At 49.9% G+C, this 12156-nt stretch overlaps 1 protein-coding gene across 1 annotated transcript in view; it reads right to left on the bottom strand.

Annotated features, from left to right (window-relative positions):
• Positions 1-1775: 1775 nt before the first annotated feature.
• The window catches only part of PIP5K1A (phosphatidylinositol-4-phosphate 5-kinase, type I, alpha), a 31483-nt gene continuing 21102 nt past the window's right edge, over positions 1776-12156 (bottom strand). Inside the window, 11 exon segments of the mRNA XM_009332554.1 lie at positions 1776-2302; positions 2853-2937; positions 5521-5601; positions 6563-6692; positions 7412-7549; positions 7891-7975; positions 8393-8441; positions 9119-9202; positions 9859-10064; positions 10644-10943; positions 12104-12151. Of these exon segments, the coding sequence (XP_009330829.1) occupies positions 2300-2302; positions 2853-2937; positions 5521-5601; positions 6563-6692; positions 7412-7549; positions 7891-7975; positions 8393-8441; positions 9119-9202; positions 9859-10064; positions 10644-10943; positions 12104-12151 (1209 nt within the window). The 3' untranslated portion in view covers positions 1776-2299.

Here is a 12156-nt window from a genome sequence, read left to right as displayed (position 1 = left end):
CGCGCCCCCGGGCGGGCCCAGCCGCCCCCCCCCCCCCCCCCCCAGCCCCGGTGGGGCAGGAGAAGCGAAGTCCCCTCCCCGCACTGGGGAAAGGCTGCCAGGGTCTTTAAAAAGACACGAAAACCCATCGCCCGCCACTTTGAAACACACACACACACAAAAAAAAGCAGTTCTGAAAACCCATTACAAAGCAGAGGTCGATATATAAATGCCACCCCCCCACCTCCCTACTCACTGAATAACTATCCCCAGGAAAAGAAAAAAACCAACACTTAAATACAACTTCATAAATATTAAATCATGAAAAAAACTGAGACTTGGTTTTCTTCCCTCCTGGTTAAAAAAAAACAAACAAACAAATATGCGTTAGGAGGGAAGATAAGAAACAAGTGTCTAATATAGACAGTTACTTCAGCTATAAAGTGTAACCTGCTGGATCGAGCCAGAGGTACAGGGGAGGGAGAAGGGGAGATCCAGCAGAGACGGCGCGGGCGTCCCCGAGCCGACCTTCCTCCCGCTCACGGGTCTCGTCGTGACGTTAATCGGTGTCGAAAGGTTTGAGAGCCCTTGAGAACCAAACAGTTTGTGAACAGCGACTGTCCTCGCGCTCCACCAACCCCCTGGGGATCCGGATACCCGGAGTAAGGCCATTCTGCTTGGTCTTTTGGGGGAAAAAAAAAAAGAATTTAAAAAAATGCTTTTTCTTAAAAAATATCAGCTTGTGTCACATCCACTTTAAAAGTTGGAAGTGGAAGATGGGAAGAGACTTGGCTCTGAAACATCAACTAAAAATCCCTTTCTACACCACTACATTCTTCGTTTCCTTAGCAATCATTGCTAATTAGTATAGAAACCCCTTGCACTACCGCAAGGGCAAACTTTAAATTACTTTTTTTTTTAATATATATAAAAAAGAACGGAGGATTCTAACCCACCGGGAACACGGGGAAGAGTCACTTCATTTCTTTAAAAAAAGCATTTAGTGAAAATAAAGATCAGTCCAACATCTGCTCAGAGATCTCTAGAGAAGCGTCTGCAGCCGGCATGGGCCAGGCGTCTCCGCAGGGAAACGGCAGCAGAACAATCCCTCCTTTCAGCTTATTGTTTTGCTTAAAATTGGACTCAAGATGCCCCGTACTTTTGTGGAGGCAGAAGTCCATCCCATTTATGCAGGGATCTCGGTTTCAAGCCGCCGGGAGCAGCGGTGTCGACCACGGCTGCGACACAGGCGAGATATCAAAAGGGAGCTGAGCTATAAAAACGGGAAGGGTTTTGCACGTGGTGCCCGCAGCAGGACGGAGGGCAGGGGAAGGGAACGGAGCGGGCTGGGTTTGGTCCGTTTGCTTAAGAAATACTTTAAGCGAAAAAAAGTGTGCCCCTTACAAAGATCTCCCTTCACCTGCGACTCCCTGCTTGGCGGGGAAGGGATGAAAAGGCTTAGTTTAAAAACCGGGGAACAAAGCAATCCAAAACCTCCCTGACGTCTTAAAAGCTTCGCACGTTCAGAGTCCTCCGAGCAACACAGCGCAGCACCTAGCTCTCCTCGGCACTGTCTCGGGGCGATGCGAGATTGAAAACTGAGGCGGCTGCGGCAGCCAGGGGCTGCTGGCGGGGGAGAGGAGCTCGTCCACGGTCAGTACAGCTTCTGCTCCCCCTTTCTGCCTCTCTCACATGAGATACTTTATGGTGGAACACTGGAAAAAAACCTATTTATTAAAAAAAAAAATTACTATATTGCGGGACTAAAAAGAAGTGATATGACTGAATTCAGAGAAACATTTAAATTAAAAACTTGTTTAAAATACAAAATAAAACCACATTGCTCTGTCGCAAACCGCCCCAACGAGGCTCTAATGCCCGTTTCCCCCCAGTGACTCCAAAGAGTTGCCCGTTCTCGCAAGGTTTGTGGTGTCGGCATCGTAAGCAGCTAACTCCCTGACAGTCAGATCCCTTTTCCAGAGGGCTTCAGCCCACACGGAGCAGTTCCTCCTCCTCCTCCCAACAGCCGGCTTTGCTCCCGCCAGGCTTGAAAGGAAGGAGGACAGCAGGGGCACAGTGGTGGGCTCTGCTGTAAGGAGACTTCCAGGTGTCCAAGGCTCAGCTGTGCTGGCTCGGTCTTTGTTAATACTATCCCCCTAAGCGTAGCCCAGCCTTCCAGCTTTTAGGTTTCTGTCCAGATAAGATTTCTTTAAAAAAAAAAAATAGTAAGTCAGCAACAGGGGCTGAACGTTTGTCAGACTCCACAGACCACGCAGAGCACAGAACAATCTGCTTCCATGGCGGCAGTCTCCGTGTTGCTTCACTGTGAAGAGAAGAGAGGGGGAGATGCTGGGGAGAGGTCTGCCTTCCTCTGAGGAAGAGCAGCAGGAGGTCTCCTGCCTGGTCTTCCCCTAAACCTTCTCCACCCTGGGAGAAGCAGAGCAGAGGGGGCTGTTGAGTCCAGGCTTACCCCAACCACCATCTTACATTAAAACAGGAGGGTCTGTAAGTATTCATCATCCGCCGCGGGGACAGCAAGATGAGCCTGGTCAGCTTCACCCCGTTTTATCTCTGCCATCAGACCCACTCTGGGCCCTCAGGAAAGAGGAACGTCTCTGCTTTGCCGCCTGCTTATCTAACTTAAGGCGGTTGGGGCAGCAGATTATCACTAAGAGCACGAACGGTGCCTAGCACAAGGCAGGCTGAGCCTTCGCATACCAGAGGAGGATGAAGAACATCTGCTCCCGCCCTGGCAGACTCACACATCCCGCTCAGTGTCCGTGTTCCCAGCACACGTAGGGACCACATAAACCCCGCAATTCTCCATCCACCTCCAGGGCCGCTCTTTTCCTCCTAAACAGGGAAGTACTTACAAAGCTTATCTCTGTCTCTTGCAGGTCTTCGAGCTGCTCTCTCAGCTCGGCGGAGCGCTCGGGTATGGAAGGCCCTGGGGAGCCGCTGGGGAAACAGAAGGGGGAGACCTGTAAAGCAGTTTTTAGAAGTGAGCTGTCAGTAAGTCACATCTCCAGGGCTGCCCTGCTGTACCCAGCCAACGGGAACATCCCAGCACAGCACAGAGGTGTTTGTTAGGCAGGCTTAATATGGAGGCACAGGCAACACGATCCCTGCTGGGCCAGACACCCAAAACACCACCTAGAAAATCATCCCCCCTAGTCGACGCGACTTCAGACGTTAGAAACAAGGATCTTTTGTCCAGCCAAGCAGCAGTGTCTCTTTACGGAAGTCTTCAAGCACCTCATCAATATAGAAATGGTCCTGGGTGAAAACAGTCCAGGGACAAAGAAACCACGAAGCACCAGAGCTCAGCGAGTCTCAGCCCTTCCAGAGGCACCCTTGTTTGAAAAAGCCCCTGGCAAACCTTTTACAAACCTTTTACGCTCTGAACACAGGCTATAGCCTGACAGCAGGATATAGAACATGAGCACGCTGAGCGCCTGATAGGATACATCACCAAGGAGAAAAGGTGGGGCATGGAAGAACTTGCTTTACTCTAATACCCCGTTATTTTCCCACTTCTTTCACGATCCTACAGCTAAAAGGCTGCAACCTGCTGGCTGAGGAACTCCAATTCCCAGCTTGGGTCTTGCCCTGCTTCCTACTAAGGATATGGTGACCACAGCTTCTCTCCTTGCCCCTGGAGTGAGAGGCCAAGTCTGTGAGTCCATATTTCACATAGGCCAAGCGGTCAGGGCTCTCCGGTGCGCTGGCAACTAACAGGAGAGGTTTCAGGACTGCCTACGGACAGCATGACCCGCTTGGCCCTCCCACAGCTAACACCCAGGGCTTGTCACGGCCTGCCTGCAGTGGTTGCCTGAATTAGTGGGGATTCGATTGCCCGTTGCCCGAGCACAGGAAGCATCGAGCTGTTCAGGCTACACGTCGCCCCGCGCAAACACCCTTGGATCAACACCCAAATGGAGACATGGGGATCCTCGCCGGGAAGGCACAGCTCCCTCTCTGCCTGATCATGCCTCACCTATGCGCCTGGTTACTCTGAGCTGCTCTGGCTTCCTCCTCCGTTGAGCCCTCTAACTGGCGACTCGCTGCTTCTGACCTATGCAGAAATTAAAGGCGAGGATGCTCAGTGTCGGTTACAGTGCATACGGCTCTCGAGGCTTGTCTTAATTAGCACTAAAGCAGCACTGCCCTAACGCAGGGCTGCAGGATGAACCATAGAATCATTTAGGTTGGAAAAGACCCTTCATCGAGTCCAACCATTAACCTAACACTGCCAAGTCCACCACTAAACCACAGTGCTTAAGGGAAAAAGAAGTGCCCCTCTCAAATGGAGGGGATCACCCTCTGGAACCCCTTGCCGCAGGATGCCGGTCAGCAGCTTCCATTCCCAGTGGCACGTGCCGATGTTTAGGTGTCCCCAACGCCGGCACGCTTCTGCCAGAGGTTAATGACAGAGCTGGGCTGAGGACCAGGGGAATCCCAGCCTCGCGAGGGCACCCACGCCTGCACGGTATCGCTTACGCCACCGCGGAGAGCACGTCTTCGACACACAGGTTGCACACCGCAAACAGAGGCACGTGGCAACATTTCTGAGGCAGGCGTGAGGCCGTGCTGCAAAAGAGAGACCGAGGTTGTCGTAGCACGGACGAGAGGGCTGAACTCGTGTTCCTAAGGCAGATCTGGAGCGGGACAGATCCTGCCTTCCCCCTGTGCCCACCCCTAGAAGGGCAGAAGCTCTAACTGGAGAGATTATGGGTGAGATCAACTCCCCTTTGTACAGGACTACAGAGATTTAAGAAGTTACCTCCCCAAAGGGTGGTAAACACCCCGCTAGACTGGCTGATTCTGTAGAGAGAAAAAAAAACACCCTTTTAAATCCATTCAACAAGTTACGTTGTTATAAATCGATAATCCACAAATAGCTTTCATCCTTTTCAGGGTTTGCAGAGCTTTATGGACCTCCCAGTTGCAAAAGTGGATTTAAGCCTCTGACAACAGATCCGATGTAGGGAGCTCTGATCCCAAGGCCCCACATGGGAGAACACACTGTTCCATTCTCCCTCCTGGATTTCATTACCACCGTCTGGCGCTGGCACACGGTTTTACGGGATGTTGGCAAAGGGTAACCACATGCTCGAGTGCCCGCAGGGTACGATAAGCGGAGTGCTCTGCTCCAGGGGTACCTGGGGCAAACACAGATCAGGCTTTGCACCTGGGGAACCACTTGGGACTCAACCCAACTGTGCAGCAGGTTTGATCTTACCTACCAGAACCCGTGTTTTTACCAAGAAGGGTGCTCAGTGCCACGCGGGGTAAGGAAGACACCATCCTGAGGGGTTTTACCACTGAGCTTTACAGCAGACAGACACGTTAGGGACTGCCGAGCCTTGGCACAGGGACACACTGTGTTACAGCACTGCATTTTAGGAGCAAACTGACTGTACAGAACCTCTGTAACCGCTGGCCAGCAATAAGCGTGAGGCCAAATCCCAGGCTAAGTCTCACTGAGCACACCCTCTAGACAAGAGAAGGTTTCAGGCAAAGTCTGGTTCCTCCCCTCACCTAGACAGGAAGATGCCGGGAGCTGTTCTAGTCAAATCCTTTGCTGAGCTGCCAGCTTTATGCACTTGTACGCCCACTGACCTACGTAGAGATCGAAGGAGAGAGACCCGCAGTTAAGTAAATAAAAAGAACACCTCAGGCATGCTGACGTACTGGAAAGGAGCAGCTCTGGTTTAGGATCCCTACCAAGAAGTTTCATGTTTTACAGAGGGAGTAAGAGGTGTTAATTACAATTGCATCTTGTTCTCCTGCAGCTCAGGAGAGAGCGGACACTTGGATCAGTGCCACTGCACAGGCAGTGGGTCAGGAATGGGGAAAATAGTTTCCGATCGCTTCCAGGAAGAGAAGTTAACACCTCAGAACAACTTCTATGAAAGGGATCGTCCTCTGACCACAGCTCCTCCTCATCCCTGCTAGTCTTACCACTTCAGCAAGAAATGAAACATTCAAAGGCAGCCACCAGCTCCCTCAAGGCTCTCCATGCATTTCAGCTTCTGAGACATATCGAACCGCACCTGCACACATCCCTGCAGCCTCCTTTCCTGAGGAGTTGTAGGAGCTCAGTGCTAACCCAATCAGTAAGGTGCAAGAGAGCCCAACCCTCTGAAAAGAGCAGCAGGAAGGTCATCTTCAGCATCACGCATCACCACGTTAACGCTCTTCACATACATTTTGGCAGTGACAATTTCACCAACTCACTTTAATTAGCACAATTACCTCAACTCCAGAACAAAGCCATTAAATACAGAACACACAAGGAACTAAAAGCCACTGGGATCTCCACACAGCCCAAGCAGAAGTTGCAAGATCATGTCATCTGTAACGGACTGCACGCAGGAACGGCGATGCTCCCCCCTCGCACATGCTTGAACCGACAGCACTGAACTTGCTCAACAACACATGGACCACTCAAACGGGTATTTCTGCAAGCATGCCAAAAACCGGAACATCCCATAAAGCAGCACAGAGCCCTCCCACAGCTCACGAACCTGACTTGCAGGAGCCGCTGGCCTGCCATGAGCCAAAACAGCACGAGCCTTACCTATTTGCGGGCGAGTTGAGGCCTCCACTGCCCAAGGAAGAAGTGGACAGGGTTGTTGCGATGGAATCGCTGTTAGCTTCATCTACCGGCAGGGTCCTGGGCAGGAGATCTGGGCGACCAAGGTGGGAACCTGAGTTGAAGCACAGACTATTCCATCACCAGCACAAGCAGGATCGTGTAGCATGAGCTCCCACGCTAGCCACAGGTCAGGATCTATGCTGGATCCCACCCAAGACATCTAAGCCACCTGAGCACTGAGGAACCAGCCCTGCAGACAGCTCTCTGTTCCAAGTCCAAGTCTCCACATGACTGCCTAGTCCAGCTTCTCCCTTGACACAAACCCCATGGGCACAAGCTGTTGGGAAGAGACCAGGCACATGGGACGGCCACGCAGCCTCAGCCCACTTCCCAGGGGGAGTGTGGGCCACGCTGGATGCTTGGACGAGGCCAAAAGATCCCATTAAGATGCATGAAGAAACAATTCCCCACCTCCACAAGCTGGTCTTACCCTGCCTGAGTAAAGACTGGCTTTTTACTGAAACGAGGTTTATCATCCTGCCCTGCATTTGTTGCAGCAGTATACTTGAAAACAGCCAAGCCTTTGAAGGGCTCGCTGCTCCTCCAGGTTTTCTCATGGTGCTGTCAAAGGCCATTTGGTGTGTATGATTTTTTGGCCCTGTCTGGTTTCTTGCACCCACAACCCCAGGGAACAGGCCCTCCCCTGGCAAGACCACAAAACAACACGGAGGTGTCTTGCACAGCTCAGGAGGCAGCAAGCTTTGGTTAGATAAATACAAGCTGAAAAATAACTTCTCTAGGCTTTTTTTTTTTTTCAGCCCAGGCACCAACCTTGCTCTATATCCGCCTCTGTCGTTACTTGTGCTTTTGTCTCACATGACATGTGCGACTGGGAAGGCACTCCTCCTTGACAGCTCCGCCGAGGAACTGCTGTGCCAGACCGGCTCTTCTTAGAAGGGGATGGCTTTACTTAGGGACAAAAATAAAAAATTAAAAAAAAAAAAAAACACACCAGAAAGCATTTTTCTAACACGTTCAGGAAGGAGTAAAAGACCCGACGCAGCAACTTTCCAGTGACAGTCTGGCGCGAGGGCTGTGCCCTGAAGGAACAAGCTGATGGATGAAACAGCTCCTATAAGGTCACATCTGTGAGGCAAGAACAATCTAGGAGGAAGGAAGGGGTGACAGCACAACGGACTTCCTAAAGCTCTTGCACGCTGTCACCCACCTTCCCAAAGCACAGCTGCTCAGCAGGGAGAAGCCAGAAACCATGGCAATTGCCAAGGGTACAGCTGCACGAAGGTACTTACGTGGTATTTTCTTGAACGCTGTGTTGCACATGAACCGTTGGAACCTTTCGGCGTAGAAGCTGGGTCTGTGCACAGATACAGTGTCCTAGAAGCCCAAGGGACAAACATTAACATATGAATCTGAATTAGTAAGCGATCAAGGTTAACATGAGCTTCTCTCAGGCTGTTAGCCTTGAAACACACGCTACGTTGGCCTAGGAACAGTCAGGGATTCTCACAGTCGCTCTCACTAGCAGCTGGGAGGAGCAGATTAGCTACAAACAGCAGGCATTATATACGAAGCAATCAATACTTGTTAATGAACAAGTAGGTGACCGGCATTAACAAAGCCAACATTTTTGAGAGTACCTAGAAAGTAATACTTTTATATAAGAGGGCAAACACACCCATGCCTGAGAAATCCAGGATCCTACGCCCAGAAGGAGCAAGGACAGCGGGCACAGTTTAACAAGACGCTGGTATTCTTTTTAGCTTGTTTAACAAGTGATATTTTTCTACTTACCCCATCGTGTACAAGGGCCTTCCAAGAGTGCTCCAGCTTCTTGACAAATCTGACAAAAGAAAGAATTAAGAACAATTTTCACACCAAGTCCCCACTGTCTTACCATGCTTGCTCAGCACGGAGCCTCGCTTCTGACCACCGTGGCACACACACCCCAAACACAGACTGCCTGGGCTTCGGCTTCTCTTCATTGTCCCATTTTCCTAAGACCGTTCCACAGACACCAGGGCTGATTGCACAGTTCACTCTCCAAAGGCAGTTTCACAAGCATTATCATCAAGGGCAGTTAACTTGCAATGACATTTAACAGAGACTTTACATACGTAACCCTCTGCACATTGCATTTTAATATAAATAGAAGAAAAGGTAAGCCTTACAGCTATTTTTCATTTTACAGGGAGAAGTGGTTATGGCCATTTTAAGCCACCACTTGTTTTTTCCTTGCCACTTCCTGCACAGTGTCTGTGTACAACAACCACAGCATACAAAAACAACTTCATAAGAGTAAATCTATTCTGGGAACATGAAGTAAATACAGTAAGCAAGACCCAGAAATTAATCCCAAAATGCCCAACTTCAAGAAAATAGAAAGAGGTTCATAAAAAAAATGTTTATTTGTGTCTTAACTATTTCTTGAAAGCCCATCTTGACAACCAAGCAGGGGCAGACAATGCTGGAAAGTGGTCACCCTTAGGTGACACAAAGCTGTTATTAAACGTTTCCTACCTGTAGGACTGCAACACATCAATGATGCCGATGTACAGCAGCAGCCTCTCCCCCTTCGCGTTGCGGGCCGGAATGCCTCCCATCCTGGCAGAGGACAGGGCACAAACATGAAGCAGGGCGTTCTCACACCCCACTGCCTCTCTCACACAGCCTAGCGTGGGCTGGATATTATGCGAACTATTTAACAAGCGTCAACATGCGGGAGGCACCTACTGTTCAGCTAACAAGGTGGGGAAGACAAGTCAGAGCAAAATGCTATTTCAGTAAGTTAGCTGAACCTCCTGAGAACTGACCCCCTTTTCCCTCTGTGTGACAAATTTAGTTGAAGATAAGGATTAATCCCGACTCATCCATGAGAGGAGACCAAGCAACTGTAAAGACCATCTACTACCATCCATACTAACACGGCAGCTGGACTTCATGGGCTAAGTCTGATCTAACAACGCACTCGCTATGCCTCTTAGAGGTGGATGGCAATAACTAGTGGGAGCTGCTAATAACCGGTGGGCAGAGAACTCTCAATGCCACCTGGAAGACGAGAAAAATCTTTTGTGCATTAAGGAAGGGAAATCAAAAGATAAAAGCACAAAATTTGACATCGAGACCTCTCTGCCCTGTGCGACAGCAATCCTGTATAGCCCAGTCCGCATCTAAATTAAGTCTCCATTAGCCAGGCTTAGGTTTTACCCCTCACTCCTCGCAGTATTTCATTGGGAACAGCAACACTGACACAGACTTACTGGTCATCTGTTTCTATAGTGCCACCTCGCCGGGCCTCTCCTTGGATGGATTCCATGGCTGTCGAGTAGAGAGCCTTTTGGGCAGCGGGTCGCCGCATATCGGTCTGGGATGTCCCATCAGCCATCGCGTGCTCTCTCTGCGCCAGGTCAATGTTATGGATAGCAACAAGCAAACTGTAATCCATGATTTTAAAGCTCTGCAGGACCTGGGCAAAAAGTCAACAAAGGCTCACTCATTATTGCAAGCCCAGTGAAACTGTTAGAGCAGACATTTTCAGAAGCGTAGTCAGCATTTCTGCCTAGAGCCCTGAGCATATTGAGGGGATGGCTTTTAATCCACAGCTCGTGCACAGTCAGCGCATCTACAGTCGCCAAAGGGAGTTAGAGGAAAGCCATCAGTAGTACTCCTGTGCAGACGGGGACCCAAGCCAGGGGAGAACACTGTCTTTCGCACGGCTGCCCAAAGGCGGTTGACAACTTGAGACCAGACTCAGTCAAGCATCCCGCCCCTCTCCCGGGATCCTGCCCTGCTCCAGAGCTCAACCTTGGCAGAGGGTGCTTCCTCCACCTCTAGAGGCAGTGCTGGGTTTAATTCAGGTTGGAAGTATTGAATGACACTGGGGTCCAGGTCCTGCTTCTTGTCCACACCATCACCAAAAAAACAGGTTCTCTAAGTCAACACCCCAGGCAGAGGCTACAAAGGTGGCAGCTCCAATCTCCTTTTCCTGGGACAGGCTCAGAAAAAGGAAATAACTCTCCACGCCACCCTTCACCCTTCCACTTACCAAACAGTCTCTCTGTAATGTTTTGCACAGAGCATTATACATGTCAGAGTCTAAGAAGAGGCCATCAGGGATGTCCTGCATAAAATCCAAGTCCTTGTATGTTGGGAAGACCTTCTCCCGTTCCTTCTGGGATGCTCGGCGTTTGTAGGTGGAGCCCTTCAGGTCATATTTCAGGTGCATTTTGACAGAGCGCGGCAGTAGGTTGTTCATCACGACAATGCGAATGTTTTTGCCTCCGGCCTGGACACAGTACAAGCCGTAAAACTTTGGCAGCAGCGTCCTTGGGTTCTGGTTCAAATTCTGAAATGCCAAAGACAAAGAAATACCTTCAAAGCCAGTCTGGTTATTCGCGTGCCAGTTAGAGGAGTTCTTTGCTCTTTCCTGTACTTCTATATTGAAATGGAGCTGGCAATGATTCAAAGCCATTGCCAAAGAAGCCAAGAGACAAGGGCAGGTGAACAGAGGGAACAGATGGGTGATGTCTACAGTTGTTAATAACCTCTCTGCAAAGCTGAATGGGTCAGGCAAAGATTGCAGGAAGGAAGGAGTTTGCTGTTCATTCACACAGAAGGTAAGCTGGGGAGGCTTCAGAGCAAAGGAAGATCTTGTGCTTAGCCTTTCTGGATTTGGCACTTAGGTCAAGCTAAATGCATCAGGATAGAGACGGATCTAAACTGTCGCAGCTGCAGAAGGCACTAGACAGAATTTTGGAGAAAAACGATGTGGTTCTGGGATATAATCACAGCAAAAATATTTGCGGGTTCAGAAGCAGTTTAAGGAATTCAGCTAGTGACCCCAACAGCATCAAAAGTCCTAAGGCACTTCTGTATAGCAGGACGACCTCATGGCTAAATTCCCTTTCACAGAGGTGGTTTGTAAAGGCCAGGCTGGACATAAACACGAGCAGTCAGATCACACACATTGTGTTCAGGGTGGGACCTGATTTTGCTCCAGAACTGATAAAGCCTTTTTTGCTATAGCCACTTCCATAAAATTGATATGCCTTTACTTCCAAAGCTGCTGCTTCTATATATAGAAACTTAAAATCAGAGTTCTTCAACAGGATGCTTTATCTTTGCAGACAGAACCAAGTATAGCCCTGGGAAGGGAAACACAAGAACAGCTTTACAAGACAAAGTATCATGGGCATGACGCTGCGCGCCAAGGAACAGTTCACAGCTGGTCACGAAGCAGCCTGCAATCTTCCAAAAGGGTCCAAGTCACGAAGTTGCAACCCGAGACCCCTGCACCGCACACCAGGCTCGCGATACCCAGGTAGCTTGTGTTAGTCCATGACTGTCTTTGTCACTGGACAGTTGAGAGAGAAGCTGCCGCTCAGCTGGGGCACAGATCAAACCTCCACTCACACCCTATCAGGCAGTACATGGCAATATGTCACACCTGTACATTTGGGGGATCCTTCCCTTGCTTGCAGAGAAAGCCTCGCCCAAGTGACTTACCATGTAGTAGCCAGGCAGCAGCTTCTGTAAGAACTCAGCCTCTTTGTGCTGAA

The sequence above is a fragment of the Pygoscelis adeliae genome, unplaced genomic scaffold (assembly GCF_000699105.1).
Source record: "Pygoscelis adeliae isolate BGI_AS28 unplaced genomic scaffold, ASM69910v1 Scaffold709, whole genome shotgun sequence".
Classification (NCBI taxonomy): Eukaryota; Metazoa; Chordata; class Aves; order Sphenisciformes; family Spheniscidae; genus Pygoscelis; species Pygoscelis adeliae.
This window is presented reverse-complemented; position numbering and strand designations above follow the sequence as displayed.